The sequence below is a fragment of the Lepidochelys olivacea genome (genome assembly GCF_965140295.1).
Source record: "Lepidochelys olivacea isolate rLepOli2 genome assembly, chromosome: 3".
NCBI lineage: Eukaryota > Metazoa > Chordata > Testudines > Cheloniidae > Lepidochelys > Lepidochelys olivacea.
Window position 1 is genome coordinate 110,699,435 of NC_140413.1, and position 18,267 is coordinate 110,717,701.

The 18,267-nt window shown below is 40.6% G+C and overlaps 1 protein-coding gene across 4 annotated transcripts in view; it reads left to right on the plus strand.

Annotated features, from left to right (window-relative positions):
• The window catches only part of UTRN (utrophin), a 583,727-nt gene that overhangs the window by 466,734 nt on the left and 98,726 nt on the right, over positions 1–18,267 (plus strand). For all 4 annotated transcript variants that reach the window (XM_084623224.1, XM_084623225.1, XM_084623226.1 and 1 more), the window contains 2 exons: positions 339–413; positions 9,104–9,305. In XM_084623224.1, coding sequence (XP_084479350.1) covers positions 339–413; positions 9,104–9,305 — 277 coding nt within the window. The remainder of the gene's footprint in view (positions 1–338; positions 414–9,103; positions 9,306–18,267) is intronic.

The following is an 18,267-nucleotide window of genomic DNA, read 5'->3' on the forward strand; positions in this document are numbered from 1 at the left end:
TTTAGATTGTGAGTTCTTTGGGAGATGGACTTTTTCCTCATCTTGTCTGGAAAATACTGAGCACACCATTGAAAATGTAATAATATCTAAGGTCCTGACCCACTGAAGTCCAGGGGAAGTCTTTCTGTTGACTTTAAGGTCCTAATTCCATGGCTGTCTTTGTATTTTGATTTGAAATATAGTATTCCTTCCTCCTGTCCAGCTTTGTAAAATGAAATTAACCTCAAACTTTATTGATATATGATGATTTAGGAAATTGTATCAAGGAAGACTTGTGGATTTCTTGGTATTGGTGCTTATTTAGAAACCACTAATATTTCTGCTCTGTAATATTTCAGCTGACTTGAACAACGTACGTTTCTCTGCATACCGTACAGCCATCAAAATCCGAAGATTGCAAAAAGCATTATGCTGTAAGTTTATCCTTCAAAATGAATTAATCACTCTGTGCAGTACTTGGGGGAAGGAGGGTGGGCCTGATCCTAAAGACACTAACATCAATAAAAAGAAAGAGAGAAAAAGGTGGGGGGGGCAGATGTCTCCTTGATAGTTCATCATTCACACCAAAAAATGACATTAATTGCCCGTGGCCCTTGTCACTGTTACGAATTAACAAAGTTAATGAATACAAAGGAGGGCAGATCAGCGGAATGAGCTAAATTAACTTGCTTTCTCCCCTGGTTATTTTTTGAAAAGCAAATGGGGAAAAAAATTGAAAATGTGCATCATATATATACAATCCATAGTGTGAAGTGATACTATGCAATAGGAAATTACTCTTATTAAGAAGCTGATCTCTGATCATCAAGTCCAATACTGGGCTATTTCATCATCTTTTATAACTGTTATACTTAATACAAAAATATTTGCCCTGACAGAAAATGACTCTTATTGTGTGAACTTCAAATTGTGTAAACTGCTCAGAGTTGGGGTGCAGGTAAAGGATCTTAATGTCTGTAAATTTACTTTAGTCCATTTTCTAACTTTATTAGATGGGTTTGCTGTAAACGTTCCTTACAAATAGAGGAAAGTTGTGGAAAACAAATACACTACTAATAGCAATAGTTTTCACTTTATATAGTGTTTTTTCTCTGAGGTATCCAGAAAGCAGGAGTGCATTGCACATGCTCCGTATTGTACACTCTTTTGAGAAGTCCTTTTGTGTTGTTTCATTATTAAAGTGTGGTTTAAAGGCTTGTTTTTAAGGTTGACATGTACAGTTTTGGAAGTCTTAGAAGTAGCATATCTGGGGATTTTGTTTGGTTGATTTTAGAACTGTCCTTCTGATTCAAAACTGTCAATTGCTTCCTCATCCTCAAAACAAGATATCCCAAATTCTCATCTGAGTGGCCTGCTCAGGGCCTTAACTTCCTTTGAGATTTATCCTTTCACTCAGCATTTCCCCTGAATTCTTATGAATAGTCAGGGTAAGGAAAAACAGAAATATACTGTTTTGGCAGAGTTAACTTGGCCTTGGACTGCTGTCTATTGCTCTTAAGGAGGTCGGTTTCAGTGGAAAATGAGGAGTAGTGCTTTGATGGTTTGTTCTTGTTTTTTTGAATTTGTGAGGGAGAAGGCGGGAGGGGAGGGGAGATGCAGATGGGGAAGAAACTGGGAGGGAAGTGGACGACGGAAGGAATAGGAAACTGGAGGAAAAAGATTGATGAGGAAACGAGGAGGGGACTGGGGGAGACACAGCTAAAGGTAAAATAAAGAATAAAAATGGAAAGGAAAAAGCCACTAAATACATAGAAAAGGAAGAAAGACAGGAATTAAAAGAGAGAACAGCAGTAAGGGGGAGAGACTGGGTAAAAACAGGTATGATATGGGAACCTTGCCAGTGTGAGGTATTGAGGGGGTTATAGTAGTGCATGAGGGGGCCAAGACTTGGATTTGTTATAAATTTGGCAACAACTGGCTTAAAATATTGTATGGCTTTTGTAGCTCCTCTGATTTGAACTCAGGAATCAGACTCTTGTATTATAAATGGAATAATCAACTGTCAAGTGTCTACAGTACAGTAGTCTGTAGAGTATGTGGGAAGAAGTGAGAGGAAAGGATAGCCAGTCTGAAGTACCAGTGGAGCAAGCGATTGGCTAGGACTCCTGCTTGCAGATTCACCGCTTGGGGACTGTACTGGTTTCCCACCTCTGACAACAGGACTGCAAGGTTTGGGGGGTGGCTCATACTACAAAGCCTTCGTTTCTGGAGCTTTTGGAAAGAGGGGTCACAGCAGCCATTTGAAAGGCAGTTGCCGGAAGGAAGGAGAAATCAAAATATGACAGGTGCAAAAGGAATATTCAGACTCTGCTCAGTGGGTTAGTGGTAGCACTTTTATTTTTGTTCTAGGTCTCTAACCTTAGTTGCATGTCCAGGATCCAGCTGACTGGTTAGTACAAGTCTCCACAGAACTAATGAAGTGCAAAATGACTACAAATGACTCAGCTGAAAAATGTCACTTTACAAGGTTTCTCTCTCAAAATCCAAACACAGTGCTGACTTTCAGCCTGACCCCTGCAAAATTGAAGTGGAGATACTAACCATCCATCTTAATTCATGGTGCTTTTAACAAGTTTTGGGGAAGAACCGCCTTCTCTTTCCCTCCTCCCACATTGCAAAGTGGGAAGATGCAGGAATAACAGCACTTAGCTCTTATATAGTTCTTTTCATCCATAGACCTCAAAGTGCTTTCCGAAGGAGGTGTAAGTATTATTACCATTTTACAGATGGGGAAACTGAGGCAATGAGAGAAGAAGTTATTTTCCCAATGTCACCCAGCTGACCAGCAACAGAACCATGAACAGAACTTGGAACAAATTGATAAACTAAACAGTATTAAGTCTCCAAGACTTGATGGTATTCACCCAATAGTTCTGAAGGAACTCAAATGTGAAATTGCAGGACTACTAACTGTCATCTATAACCTAACATTTAAACAAGCTTCTGTACCAAATGACTGGACGATAGCTATAATGTGATGCCAATTTTTAAAAAGGGCTCCAGAGGTGACCCTGGCAACTACAGGCCAGTAAGCCTCACTTCAGTACCATGCAATTTGGTTGAAACTATCGTAAAGGACAAAATTGTCACACATAGATGAACATAATTTGTTGGGAAATAGTCAACATGGTTCTTGTAAAGGGAAATCATGCCTCACCATCTACTAGAATTCTTTGAGGGGGTCAACAAGCATGCGGACAAAAGAGATCCAGTGGATATAGTGTATTTAGATTTTCAAAAAGCCTTTGACAAGGTCCCTCACCAAAAGCTCTTAAGCAAAATAAGCAGTCATGGGATAAAAGGGAAGGTTCTCTCATGGATTGGTAACTGGTTAAAAGATAGGAAACAAAGGATAGGAATAAATGGTCAGTTTTCAGAATGGAGAGAGGTAAATAGTGGTGTCCCTCAGGGATCTGTACTGGGCCCAGTCCTATTTAACATATTCATAAATGATCTGGAAAAAGGGGTAAACAGTGAGGTGGCAAAATTTGCAGATGTACAAAACTACTCAAGATAGTTAAGTTCCAGGCAGACTGCGAAGAACTACAAAAGGATCTCTCAAAACTGGGGGACTGGGCTACAAAATGGCAGATGAAATTTCATGTTGATAAATGCAAAGTAATGCACATTGGAAAACATAATTCTAACTATACATATACAATGATGGGGTCTAAATTAGCTGTTACTACTCAAGAGAGAGATCTTGGCATCATTGTGGATAGTTCTCTGAAATCATCCACTCAATGGGCAGTACCTGTCAAAAAAGCGAACAGAATGTTGGGAATCATCAAGAAAGGGATAGATAATAAGACAGAAAATATCATATTGCTGCTATATAAATCCATGGTACGCCCACACCTTGAATACTGCCTGCAGATTTGGTCACCCCATCTCAAAAAAGATATATTGGAATTGGAAGAGGTTCAGAAAAGGGCAACAAAAATGATTGGGGTATAGAATGGCTTCCGTATGAGGAGAGATTAATAAGATTGGGACTTTTCAGCTTGGAAAAGAGGCGACTAAGGGAGGTTATGATAGAGGTCTATAAAATCATGAGTGGTATAGAGAAAGTAAATAAGGAAGTATTGTTTACCCCTTCTCATAATACAAGAACAAGGGGCCCCCAAATGAAATTAATAGGCAGCAGGTTTAAAACAAACACAAGAAAGTGTTTTTTTCACGCAATGCACTGTCAACCTGTGCAACTCCTTGCCAGAGGATGTTGTGAAGGTCAATACTATAAATACTATAGGGGTTCCAATACCCCTACTTATAAATACCCAATACTATAGGGGTTCAAAAGGGAGCTAGATAGATTCATGGAAAATAGGTCCATCAATGGTTATTAGCCAGGATGGGCAGGAATGGTGTCCCTAGCCTCTGTTTGCCAGAAGCTGGGATTGGGTGATAGGACACGGATCACTTGATAACCTGTCTGTTCATTCCCTTTGGCGCACCTGCCATTGGCCACCGTCAGAGGACAGGACAGTGGGCTTGATGGACCTTTGCTCTGACCCAGTATAGCTGTTCTTAACTCTTATGTCCTGAATCTCATTGTCTCTTGTGTGAGAATGTAGCTGTCAAGTTGAAGAAAGGAGAGACAGCCAAAGAAATCTGCGAACTTAATTGAACATGTGTTTTGGAAAATGGATTTATTTAATACAGAAGGAGGACTCAGGAGGCATACGGATCGCTGAGAAACGCATTGCTGTTTGCACCTCAAAGCAAACTAATCTGAGGAATTTTCAGCTTCCAAACACACTTTCTTGCCTCCTTTACCCAAACTCTATATTTGCTAGCCTGAATTTATAGACACTTTCAAAAATCTATGTTGTTCTTTCTGTCACTGTTTGCTTACAAATGAATACCTGACATCCAGCCAAAGGTACAGTTTGATTCCTTGTGACCATAGTAATTAGAACATTTCTGTTCTTAGGATTACTACTGAGATATTTAGAGCGCACCATCAGCAGATACTTCAGGGTAGCCTATATATAAAGAGAGTCAAAATGATAAATCTATAATTCTGCTTTTGATTTTGGGGTTTTTTTAGGAAGGGTGCGGACATGTCTGCTGTGTCTCTCTCATTCACCCCTTGGACCAAGTTGTCATTTGCCTTCCATTGAAAAAAGAAAATCATTTCTCATAATTTAAATGTGGAATGTCTCTAAAGGTATCTGAATGTACAACACTTCAGAAAGGCTTATGTCTGGCTTATGCACTAAGGCAAAGAAAGTGTCAAATTGAATCACTACAAATAGGGTCACTGTAGATTGTAAAATGTGCCAATTTGCTGTCACAGCTGCAGAGTGCATAACTGTGAAAAGGCCTTTTTGAGAAGAATGCAAGGACAAAACTGAAGGAGTGTTAAGCCTACTGACACTTAATGAACTTTGACTTTGAAGTGTAAATTGGTAACGCAGTAGTAGAGCTGCATAACCCAATTAAGTAATACATAATTTAAGGACCCTGCTGGAATCCAGGTTTTGGGCTGTCGTTTACAGTCTGTGTCCATTCAACAGAAAGATAGAATTTTAATGGTAAGAGCAAGTTAGTGGAGATAGGGCTTCCTGGGTTCTATTCTCCCATTCTGCCACTGGCTCACTGTGCAACTTTGAACAAGAAACTTAACTTCTCTGTGATATTCATCCATCTCTGAAACTAGTATAATATACTAGTAAAGTGCTTTCAGATTTTTTTCATGTAAGGTGCTATTTCAGTGCAAAATATAATTATCAGTAGCCATGTACAGCAGCCAGAGACTGACCTAGTTCATTTGCATGGATATGATGGAGTACACAAAATTGTCCCTCTAACTTATTTGCTGCTGTATTAAAAAAGTTGACCTTTTGAGAAGAGAGATTTTTTTTTCTGTCCACTCATCCACTGGTATAGATTTGCACATGAACTGAAAGAACTTCACTTAAGTGAGTGCGTGGTATTGCGACCTGGTCCACAGGTCTGTAGAATTCAGTATACTGTCTCTGACTGAGGGCAGTACCTAATGGCTTTGTATGATTACCTCCTATGTCCAGATTAAACCAGCCAGATGAGCAGTGCTATACATTGGGATAGGGTAAATTCCTTCTTGCCATACTCCACAAGCAATTAGTCTTATCCAAGACATGATTACACTTGCATTGATTTATTAGCTTAATTTACATAACTATGAAATATTTCCTTTAAGTGCTCTAACTATACTGCCCTTAAAGTGTGTTCAGTTCCTTCATGTATTGTGAGGTATAAAGCTTAAAAGCTGAATTCCTCCAGCATCTTAAGCGCTGCTGTTAGTAGAAGATCTTCATAAGCATAACATGTCAAGTCCTAGAGTCAACAGAGTAGCTCTATTATCTGCTTGCACAGAGGTATTCATTGCAAAGGCCACTGTGTTAGGAACATCCAGTTCCAGACATTATTACTTCCTTTTTAGCATTCAAAAGGGGTGGGAAGTTCCCGTTGCCCTAATGAAATAAACTAACAAGGATGAAGATGTTCTGTTTTAATACTGGGGAAGTTGCAGTTACCAACACAGAAAGAATAATAATACAATTTATAAGGACACCAGTTATGACAACCTTACAATTCTGAGTTCTTTCCTGTATTTCACGCACAGGGGGTGTGAAAAAAATGACATACTCTTCAACCCTCTTGGACTGGATATGTTTGAAGATTGATAGTACTTTATAGTCTTGCTTCTGACTCCCCAGAATATGAAATAAAAGATTATTGTACTGTGTATGTTTCAATCTTTGAATTCTAATTTTCTTGTGTGCCATTTTGGGTATATTTCACTCATTTCAACTACTGTATAATGTTACCCTGATACTGCAAGGCATAGTAGCTACCATTCCAACAAATGGTTTGCTATAGTTAGTCCTCCCCTATCCAGCCTGTGCATGTGTAGTGTTTTTTCCCAAGCCTGAGATATCTGACAATAACTTCTCCTTCAAAAACAACCTACAAGAATCTAATATCTTGTATGGATGAGTGCTGTAAAGTCAGAGTACAATATGCATGTGTCAGGAAAGGGAAAAGCAAGGAATATACAGGAAATCTTTTATTGCCTTAGTCTCATTTTTACAAAGGTGTGTAGGAAAATGGATTGGACAAAACAGGGATAGGGAACATAGGCTTCTTTAAATCATGTATCTCCTTCTATGTAGTAGAAGAAAACATTGAGGTTCAACTGAATTGCTCATAGGCAGAAGAAAGATAGCTAGACATCCAGTAACATTCTAGTTTTTGCCGTTATGGTGTCTGTTTTCTGCGTATTTCATTTTTCAGGCAATGCTGAACCAATCTGACGCTGCACAAAGACTGATGCCCTTCTGGGGTAGGGTGACCAGACAGCAAATGTGAAAAATCGGGACAGGGGTGGAAGGTAATAGGAGCCTATATAAGAAAAAGACCCCAAAATTGGGACTGTCCCTATAAAATCGGGACATCTGGTCACCCTATTCTTGGGTCCTTATTTTATCCTGGTATACAGCAATTTATAATTCATCCTAGAACTGTCAAGACTTATTTCCATTGAGAAGTGACATTTATACTGTTAATACACTAATAACTCTGCCCACAAAGAAACAGTTTTGAATGATGGAGTTTCAAATTCATGCTATAGATACTGTAGTTATATGAGAAAAGATGCCAGGAAACTGCCACTACTTCTTGCTAAAATTCCAACTTGTGTAGTTAAAGATGTCACTGAGAATTATGCCACCATTTGGCTTTTACTGTCCTTCCTTCTTTTAGACAAAGATATGCCTCTTTTCATTACATAAAGTGACTTGAAAGAATTCAATAAAAGCCGCCTTTTCTTTCTCATCATCCAGCTGATGATTAGATTTTCATGATCACTATTACATTTGAGTGTGCTTTTTAGTATCACCACTCCTTGTTATCCATCAGAAATTCATAGCAGAAGTGTGTTCTTTTATGGAGGGAGCCTGAAGATTTTGCATGACTATGCACTTTATCACCTTGACTAACAGGATAAAAATATAAGATGAAAATTACATCAAGCTGCTTCTCCTTAGGGTATGTCTACACTATGAAAAGGTCGAATTTATAGAAGTTGGTTTTTTAGAAATCTGTTTTATTCGAGTGTGTGTCTCCCCACAGAAAATGCTCTAAGTGCATTAACTCGGCGGAGTGCTTCCACAGTACCGAGGCAAGCGTCGACTTCCGGAGTGTTGCACTGTGGGTAGCTATCCCACAGTTCCCGCAGTCTCCGGAAATGAGATTTGTGGTTCTTTTCCTGTCTACCTGGCCAGTGCATCTGAGTTGAGAGCGCTGTCCAGAGCGGTCACAATAGAGCTCTCTGGGATAGCTCCCGGAGGCCAATACCGTCGAATTGTGTCCACAGTACCCCAAATTCGACCCGGCAAGGCCGATTTAAGCACTAATCCACTTGTCAGGGGTGGAGTAAGGAAATCAATTTTAAGAGCCCTTTAAGTCGAAGAAAAGGGCTTCATCGTGTGGACGGGTGCAGGTTTACATCGATTTAATGCTGCTTTCTTCAACCTAAAGTCCTAGTGTAGACCAGGGCTTAGTTTCTTTTAAATCTTCATAATTCTGCATCTACTATTCAGTTAATCAGTCCTCATTGCATCCATAATGCACATTACTATCAAATATTATGATCAAAGAATTTTCACAGCTTTACACTATTAGAGCCCTTCAATGCTAGTTTGACACCTTAGCAGTCAAGGCCAGATTCTGCTTTCTGAGCGCTGCAGAAGACTCTGTCAAGTGAGTGGAATCCCATCTGAATTCTGCAGCTGAGGGCAGAATTTTCTGATCATACAGTTCTCATCAGCTGTTTTTAAACATTATGCTGAGTAGCAGAGTGTTTTTGTTGTTTGCTTGTAAGATTAAAAAACCCAAACTAACCCAGAAAACAAACAAACAAGAAACAAAAACAGCCAAAGCTGTAGCTCCCTGCTTAACAGGAGTGTTTCACCAGTGTTAGTACAGCTAAGCCGCTGCTTCAGCTAACCTGCCTGTAATTAATACTATAATGACATGAGGATTCAGGAGGCAAACAGTGAATCCAGTGATGAGGCATCATTGTTATTTGTTTTGTTTTTTATTATGTTATTAGTGGACCTGTTGGATTTGAACAGAACAAATGAAGTTTTCAAAGAGCACAAGCTGAGCCAAAACGACCAGCTCCTTGGTGTCCAGGATGTGATCAGTTGTCTCACTACTACTTACACTGGACTTGAAGAGAAGTACAAGGACCTGGTGAATGTTCCTCTCTGTGTAGATATGTGTCTCAACTGGCTGCTCAACGTGTATGATACGTAAGTAACATGTTCTTATTTACAGCGTGTAGCTCATTGTTTCAGTGTAGTATACACAAAATGTATACCATGTGTACAGTGAGTTCAGTGGGGTTGTACTTGGCATGATATGTAGAGAAGAGAAGATTCTAGAGCCTAGCACTCTAGATTTGTCTACCTATTTTTTGAGATGTTCTTTTTGGGTGGTGAGAGAAAAGCTGTGATAGCAAAACTTCAATTAATACTTCAGTGAAAAACATGCATTTGTTCCTATTGATAAAGTTTCTGTCTGATTCACTGGTGACACTGAGTTTGATTCGATTCACTGGTGATACTATGGGTATTTAAAATCACCTGTTTCTTATCCCACCTACTCAAAAGCCCTGGAATACAAGCGTATGTATGTATGTGTGGAAAATGCTACCCTAGAAGCATAAAAAATGTAAAGGAGGTGTGTCCTTCATTTGGCAATTAGTGTTACTGTGCTGGGTGCCGAACCAGAGAAGCACTGAAAACATTGCAACCTGCATAGCATCCATTCCAAATTTAAAGGTAACAAATGGCCAGAATTACAAAATAACTCTTAAAAAAAAAAAAAAAAAAAACCTTGATAACAGCCATTCAACACAAACACAAAAAGTGAAACTAACTACAACTCCACAACCAACTAACAACCGGCTCCCGCAGAAACCAAGATATTGAACACTGGGCAACATGGACACTGAAGAACACCCTAACAACATCCGCCTAGCAAGACTACCCCAACCACAGGGGTGGGGAAACTACGGCCTGTAGGCGACTTCCGGCCCGTCAGACGTTTTTATCCGGCCCTCAAGCTCCCACTGGGGAGCAGGGTCAGGGATTTGCCCCGCTCTGACTGCCCAGTGCTCCCGCCAGAGAGTGGGGTCAGGAGCTTGCCCCGCTCCACCTGCCTGGCGATCCCTAGCCCTAACTCATAATTCCCTTGATGAGCACCATCTTCCAGCATACAGAGTCACGCTGCGTAGGCGTGACCTCACCACAGTGTTTCCAGGATCAGAACCCTGCTCCTATGTGGCAGCCCCTCCCCCCTCTCCCCCCCACGCAGCAGCATGCCCAATCCTCTCATGGTCTCCTACGGCCCCGACCTCGAGAGCCTCAAAACCACCCAGGGGCCGCACCTGGTACGGCTGCCTTGGTGTCACTGCCAGTAGGAGTCCCCAATACTGCCGCTGTGGAGCCGCCACACCCCATGAGTCTTCCCTTCCCACCCCCTCGGTAACATCCCTTATAGAGCCCTCCCATGCTACACTCCATAGAGTACTCCTCCCTCACCAGGCGTTCATGGCCCGCCATAAAAATTCCATACCAGATGCAGCCCTCAGGCTAAAAAGTTTGCCCACCCCAGCCTAACCAGAACTGAAGTATCTGAACTCTCCAGTGGACTGATTCTGCCCAACCACAGAACCTGATAATATACTAATGAAGAGAACAAAAAGAATTCTTCTACCGTTTCCTCCTTAAGGAATTATTTCACAACAAAGATGACACTATCTACAACTACCACAATCCCCACTGACAGAAATAAGAATCATCTGATTCCCAGAGAACAAAACCACACACTGGATCATAACATCGAATGCCTCAGGAAAAGAAATTGACACTGAAATCTCAAGACACTACATCCATCACGGTTTCTCTACCACTGAGGGGATAACTACACAGTCCCTGAAATCCAACCACCAGATTGTGTTCAAACCTGAAGACAAAGGGGACACTAGTGTAGTCCTTAATTGCGATGACTATGTCAATGAGGCCAAAGACAACTCTCACACCTCCTACTATGAAGAACTCAAAGGAATTTAAAGATACCATCAAATCCTTCCCCAGACAACTCTAAGAAAAACTCTGCAACCACATCCCCCCACAACCTACCCCAGGTTTCTTCTACATGCTTCCCAGAACACACAAACCGGGGAACCCAGGCAGACCCATCATATCTGGCCATGACACTCTTACCAAAGAAGTATCAAGACTCATAGAAACCACCCTTAAACTACTTTCTGGACAAAGGAGCAGCTATCAATTTACTCCAGAAACTCCATGATATTAACAACCTCCCTCAGAACACCATCCTGGCCATGACTATCTCTTCCCTATACACCAATATCCCTCACCATGACTGCATCACTGCCTGCCTCAGACACACACAAGATAATACACAATGCTCAGAAATCCACCCAAAACACATCACCGAACTCATCCATTTCATCCTTATCCGCAACCACTTCACATTTAACGACAAACACTTTGCAGCCATGTGTACTAGGATGGCTCCCCAATTTCAACCTCATCATGGGCCACCTTGAGGAAGAATCTCTAGAAAAATGCACCACGAAACCAGTGATACATAGATGATATTTTCATTCTCTGGACGGATGGACTTGCACCACAACTTAAACAACCACTACCCAACCACTACCACTACCCACTACAACATTTCTCTAGACCACTCCCATACCAGCATCAATTGGACACCATGATCAACTTAAAAAATGCTGCAAACAATAATATACAAGGAACCCACCTATCATCACATTTACCTCCTCAGATCCAGCAACCATCCCAGACACACCAAGAAATTTGTTACCTGCAGTCAGGCACTCAGATGCCACAGAATTTGCTCCAAGGAGAAAGTCCAAGATACACACCTAACACACTTAAAACCTCATTCACCAAACAAGGATGCTGCACCAGAAGAGTAGATTGCATCATGGAAAGGGCCACCCAAATACCCCAGGCGAACCTGCTTCACTGCAGGAAAAAGAAACTCACTGACTGCACTCCCTATAATTGTCGCCTCCCACTCCACACTGGAACCCTTACAGGTATCATCAATCAATTACAACACATATTTCATGGGGACAATATCCTGAAAGAAATCTTTCAGGAAGCCCCTCTGCTGGTCTTTAGACTACCAAATTTCCCTGCCCCCCCACCACATACCTCTCCAAGCTCATTATCAGAAGCAAACTCCCCATAAACCAGGACACCAACTCAGAGTGGCACCAGATCCTGCCAGAACAACAGATGAAAAACTAGTAAGTATCTCTCCACTGCTACAATGATCGTACATTCCACAACACACCTTTCAAGATTAATGGGTCTTATACATGCTTATCCAACACATGGTGTACCCCATTCAGTACATCAAATGCCCCAGTAACAACTATGTGGGTGAAACAAGACAATCACTACGTTTTTGAATGAACTCTCACAGGAAAATAATAAAAGACAAAAACACCGTATCATCCATAGGTGAACACTTTTCACAAAGTGATCACTCTGTTTCTGACCTTTCAATACTTGTCCTCAAGGGAAACTTGCAAAACACCTTCAAAAGGCAAGCCTGGGCACTTAAATTCATAACTCTATAACTAATTCATAAATTTCATGACATCAAAAGGTGTGGCCTTCACTGGGGTTTTATGGCTCATTACAGCAATTTGTAACATGCCACACTGCCTTCTACCCTTAGTTGCCCACTTCAAACCCTTTATGGGTAACAGTCTAACCCACTATTGCCCACTTCATTTCAAGTGACTGCCTACCACAGGTTACCTCTTCTCCTTAACAATCTTGTCTCAACTTGTATTTAGCTCAGACACTCTCTGCTTCCTTCCCCAACCTGAAGAATTCTGTGTAGCTCAAAAGCTTGTACCTTCTACCAACAGAAGTTGCTCTGATAAAAGATATTATCTCACTCACCTTGTGTCTCAGAATTATTTTAATCAGTTACTCTACCTAAATAACTCCACAATTCTAGGGCTACAACAGGGAACATCTCAGTCATTTATTGTATAGTTATGTATCTGTAAGCTTGTCAGAATTTGATTCTCTTTTTTTTATAATTTTGACAGATAATTTTGATTATTTTTAACCACTTTTTCAGTTTTTGTCATTTTAAATGTTCACAGTTACAGAAAATTCAGTGGCGAGGGGTCAGACCATAATTTTTAATAGAGTTGTAAATACGTGCTTTATGCAGCCTTCATTACAACACGTTTTATACACATTAAGGTGGGGCTCTAAGTTCTTAAACGGAAGTTTCTCACTTTGTTTATCTGTAAATTTTGCTTCTCATCAATGGAAATATTTTTCTATGGTTTGTGTATATACAGTGGAATGTTTACTCCCCCTTAAATCAAATTCTTCCAAGCTTATATTTCTCTCACAGCCTTGGTTGAGCCCCCCTACTGGACAAAATCTGCCCACAAAATCCCTCCTTCCAGTGTCCCCACTACACTGAGTGCTCACTGGGTGTTAGTTCAGTTGTTTCAGGGTCCCCAGACCCTCCTCTGCTCCTGATCAGCTTTCAGGTTCATTCTCTTGGCCCATGTAACGCGCTCCCTCCAGCTTGTTCAGATCTGATGATCAAAAGGTTCCTTCTAGCTTGGAAAGTACGTCTCTGTGTTTCCTGGACCTCATAGAGTTTGAATTTTTCAAAGTCAGTTCCAACACCTTATTTCTTGTTGCTTTTTTGCTGCTGCAGCATTTCCACTTCTCCAACCCTCCTCCCTGCAGATGAACGGGACAGAAAACCAGTGTCCTGCAGCTTGGCCAAATTTCACTGTATTGCCAGGCAGAGTCATTCCATGTAAATGACTGCTTTGATTGTCCTGTAGCTGTTTCCAGATAGGGTATGTGATCTCTGATATGCGTATGGCTGATTTTAATACACACTATAGGTTACTTATTTGTAGATTTCATAAAATCAGTCAGAATTCATATGTTGTACATAGATTCCCCAAGTTGTCACATATCTCTTCCCACTTCAAAACGAACAGAGCAGAGGCATCTCCCAAGTACTCCAGGGCGGTTCTTGTCTCCCTCCCCCTCAACCCTCTGCTGTTGCACCTTATTGATTTAAACTTCATACAGTAAAACAGTCCCAAAATCACACCAATATACAGTTTTCATTAAAACATCACTAATCAGTTTCTATGTACGTCATTACAGATCTCCTCCCTCATGATCCCCCACGAAGGAGGTACATATGTGGGGCACATGAACTCTCTCCATATGCTCTTGTCACCCAAATACTTATGATTAGTTGGGGTGGGCCCAGAAGGATCCCCAGCAGAGTGGGCCTCTGATAGATGAGGGATTCCCATCTTCCCCAGTGCCAAGTTCCCTTTTTCCAACCTACTGAGGAGAATTTCCTCCCTCACCCCTGTTAGGTTCATTTACATTTTGACTGACCAACCAGCAGTTATAAACTAGCGAGGCGCTTTACCTACCATGTATTTATCCTGTGAAGTTCTTAGGGGACGGGGAGCCACAGAAGGGTCTGAAAGCTGTGCCCTTAGATAACTAATGTGACTGTTACCAGCCTAGGTTCACTAAGGGTCTTTCTGAGTGCACCTCCTCAAACTTCAGGCCTCAGGCCTTTTTCTCTCCTGGGGTGGCGTCCACAGTTTGCCCAGCCTCAGATCAGGGCTTCGTTTGCAGTCCGATGGGTGCCACAGACCAAGATTATGCTGACAATGTTGCCTTGCTTGTGGAGAAATAAGAGAATTTCAGTCCTGCCTTCCAAGGTCTCTAAGACACCACCCACACCATGGGGTTTCTCTTTGGGAGTCTGTGACAGTATACGTTTGCAGTAAGAGACAGCTTCTTCAAAACAAAGCATGATTTATTTTGCCCAAAAGATACACAGTGCTTAGAAAAGTGGATTTAAAATAAGAGACCTATGTGCATGTTCTCTTACCTAAGTTTAACCTTTCTATTCATCACTGGTGCAGATCTGGCTTAGTTTCCATCTCTGAGCTGGGAGAAAAAGCCCAGGTTCTTTGCAGTCTTCTCTTGTCTCTGAGTGTATGTCTGCACTGCAATTAGACATTTGTGGCTGGCCTGTGACAGCTGGCTGGGCCTCACAAGGCTTAGGCTAAGGGGGCTGTTTAATTGCAGTACAGACATTTGGGCTGAGGCTTGAGCCTAGGCTCTAGGACTCTGCAAAGTGGGATAGTCTCACAGCTCCAGAGCCATCCATAGGATATCCTAGCCTGGATACAACCAGCTAGGTGAGTTCTCCCCTCAACTGATGGCCCAGCCATTGTTGTTTTAACTCCCTTAAAGCTGGGTACCTGGCTGTCTTATCATGTCACTATTTTAACTTTCTTTCTGGGCCCCTCATCAGCGCCTTAACAGCTTCCTTCGATTTAACTCTATGCATTCAGGCAGGTAGCAATACACAGCTGAACAGGTTTCAGAGTAGCAGCCGTGTTAGTCTGTTGAACAGGGAAACTGAGACACACACAATATTCATAAGAAATAGAGCTGATATTTTTTCCAGGTTTCAGAGTAACAGCCGTGTTAGTCTCTATTCGCAAAAAGAAAAGGAGTACTTGTGGCACCTTAGAGACTAACCAATTTATTTGAACATAAGCTTTCGTGAGCTACAGCTCACTTCATCGGATGCATACTGTAGAAAGTGTTTCCATAGTATGCATCCGATGAAGTGAGCTGTAGCTCACGAAAGCTCATGCTCAAATAAATTGGTTAGTCTCTAAGGTGCCACAAATACTCCTTTTCTTTTTACATTTTTTCCAGTTCATCACAAATGTATCAGTGGAAAACAGAGAGAGGGGCAGGTTCAGATACATTCCTTGCCTTGGAAGCTGTTGCATGCTTAGTATCAGAAAATGGATAGTGTCAAAGGAGAATATTAACTTCTGATTCCTCTGTATTTATCATTGGAACATTATTTGGTTATTGTGTTGAAAGTGTTGATATGATATCTGAAACGAAACTCTTTAGACTGATTACAGAAGTCTTAGGGTACAAAATATGAAAAATATTAGTCACTCAAAATTAGAGAGTAAATATTCTCTTTCTCTTTCCATCTTCACCCCCTCGCTCTCCATCCCCAAAAATATTAAAGATTGGGAAATCATTTTAAATTGCCATTTTTGAAATGTCCTTTAGAAAGGAAATAATTTGTCTCCTGACATTTCCTTTGTTTATTGCATCATGTTATACATATACAGTGTTTCAAATCATTAAACTTCCTACAAAAGCATCTGTTTGTCAACCTGAGATTTAATTAGTGGTTTGCAGATGGAACTTTTCCCAGTTTGTGGTAAAACTCACTTACTGATGTATATGTCCATTAAAAAGAAGCAATTTTTTTTTAGAGACAGTTGGCAACAATGAAGTCTGTTGTGTTTGCTATTTTCTGACATATGGAGAATTATTAATTCTTCAAGCTCGATAGAAAAAAGGAGCAGACTCCCTGCAGCCTTTATATTCTCAGGGACCCAAAAGGTTATTTTGTTGATTAGCATCTGCCTGTAAATATGTTTCAGCCTTAAACTCGATTCCTTGAGAGAATTTTGGCTTGTCTAGAACACCTTTAAAAATACAGTATTGAAAATATAACTTATAGGTACAATGTGAAATAGTTTTAAATGTCTTATAGAGGGAAGAGAAGTGTTTGTGTGAGGAGTCAAGTACTTCGTATGGGTTTTTAAATAAATCTCACAGGTAGGTTATTGCACTAGGACACTTACATAAATTTTATTAATCTGAAAGCACATATAAATAAATAAGTACATTATTATCTCTTATGGATATCATACATTGTCCAGTCTTAGGAAATATATGTGTCACTTACATGGAAATGGGCTAACAAGCTTATAGATTACAGTAAAATATAGTACCCCCCCGAAGCAGTTGCTTCACCTGTGTTAAGGTGAACACAATATGTGGTGTATAGTGTGTTTCCCTATGGTGGTCAATGACCCATTCTTTTTATCTGAAAGTAATTCAAAGAACCCTAAATGAACCACATAGTGTCCATAGGGAAACTTGTATGGGTTTTCCGCTGGTTTTGTAACTACTTTATCAGGTTGTTGTATTTTGGAGGGAAATTTAATCTTTTCAAATGTCAAGGTCTCCTGAAGTGAGGGGTCTTTTCTGTATAAATGCCTGTTTGAAAGGCTGGGTGTGCTTTTTGTCTTGCGTTCTGTGTGTCCAATTGTCTGTGATGCGTATGCTAGGCAATGTTATAGACCCAAGCTTTTCTGTAAGACTCAAAGCTGTTCTCCTAGAGCCACCTCATTATCTTTCATTTGTGGTTTGCTCCTCCTACAAAGAATCATGGCTTTGTTGTTGTAAAATTGCCAGTGATCCATTCATAGATGTTGTATTTACTATAATTTTTTATCTTGTCCCATTTTTTTACTTGAAATTAGGTCAAATGGCAGCAAATTCCAGTCTTCCTGCTGGCTCACATATTGTGCTCTTTTAATCAAGAACTGGCAACTTTGCTCCAACATATCTTATAATGGTTTTATGGACTCTTCTCAATTTGGATCCCACAGTGAAGTAACAAACAAATCATGACTTTGAGTTGCTGCAGTGATAGGTGCACAGTAAATTACATTGTCTTGTCCATGTAATCTTTATGATGATGCATCTGAGTTGTGTCATACCAAATGTCATTAGATCAGTATAGTGACGTTAGACTTTGGAGTGTTGCGTTCAAATGATAGGTCAGGCTGGTAGCACTGCGCCCTATTAAGATTATCCGCTTCTCATTATAGGAACCTGTTTTCAGCTGTTTATAACTTTGGCAAAACTTCAACTGTTCGGGCTAAAATTTTCCATGCTAAGTGTGAATTTTTTTTGAAAATAACAGTGAAAATGGTTCAGCTGTTTCTGAGAAAATGAGGCCAGGAAAAATACCTTGTTTTGCCCAGCCTAAAAAATTCTGGTGACCTTTTCTTTGGAAAGCTCTAGCATCTCCATGCTTTGAAGTAGGGACTTGAAGGTGACGAGAGGTGTGGCTTTGGTGTTAGGGATGTTTGGTTTCCTATCCCTGTAAAAATGCACCCAAATATGGCCAATTTATAGGCCTGTGCAAAATTGCATTTTGCACATGCTCAGTGCAAACTTTTTATATTTTAACAGCTAAATTCCCCAAAGATGCTCTGTGTACTGG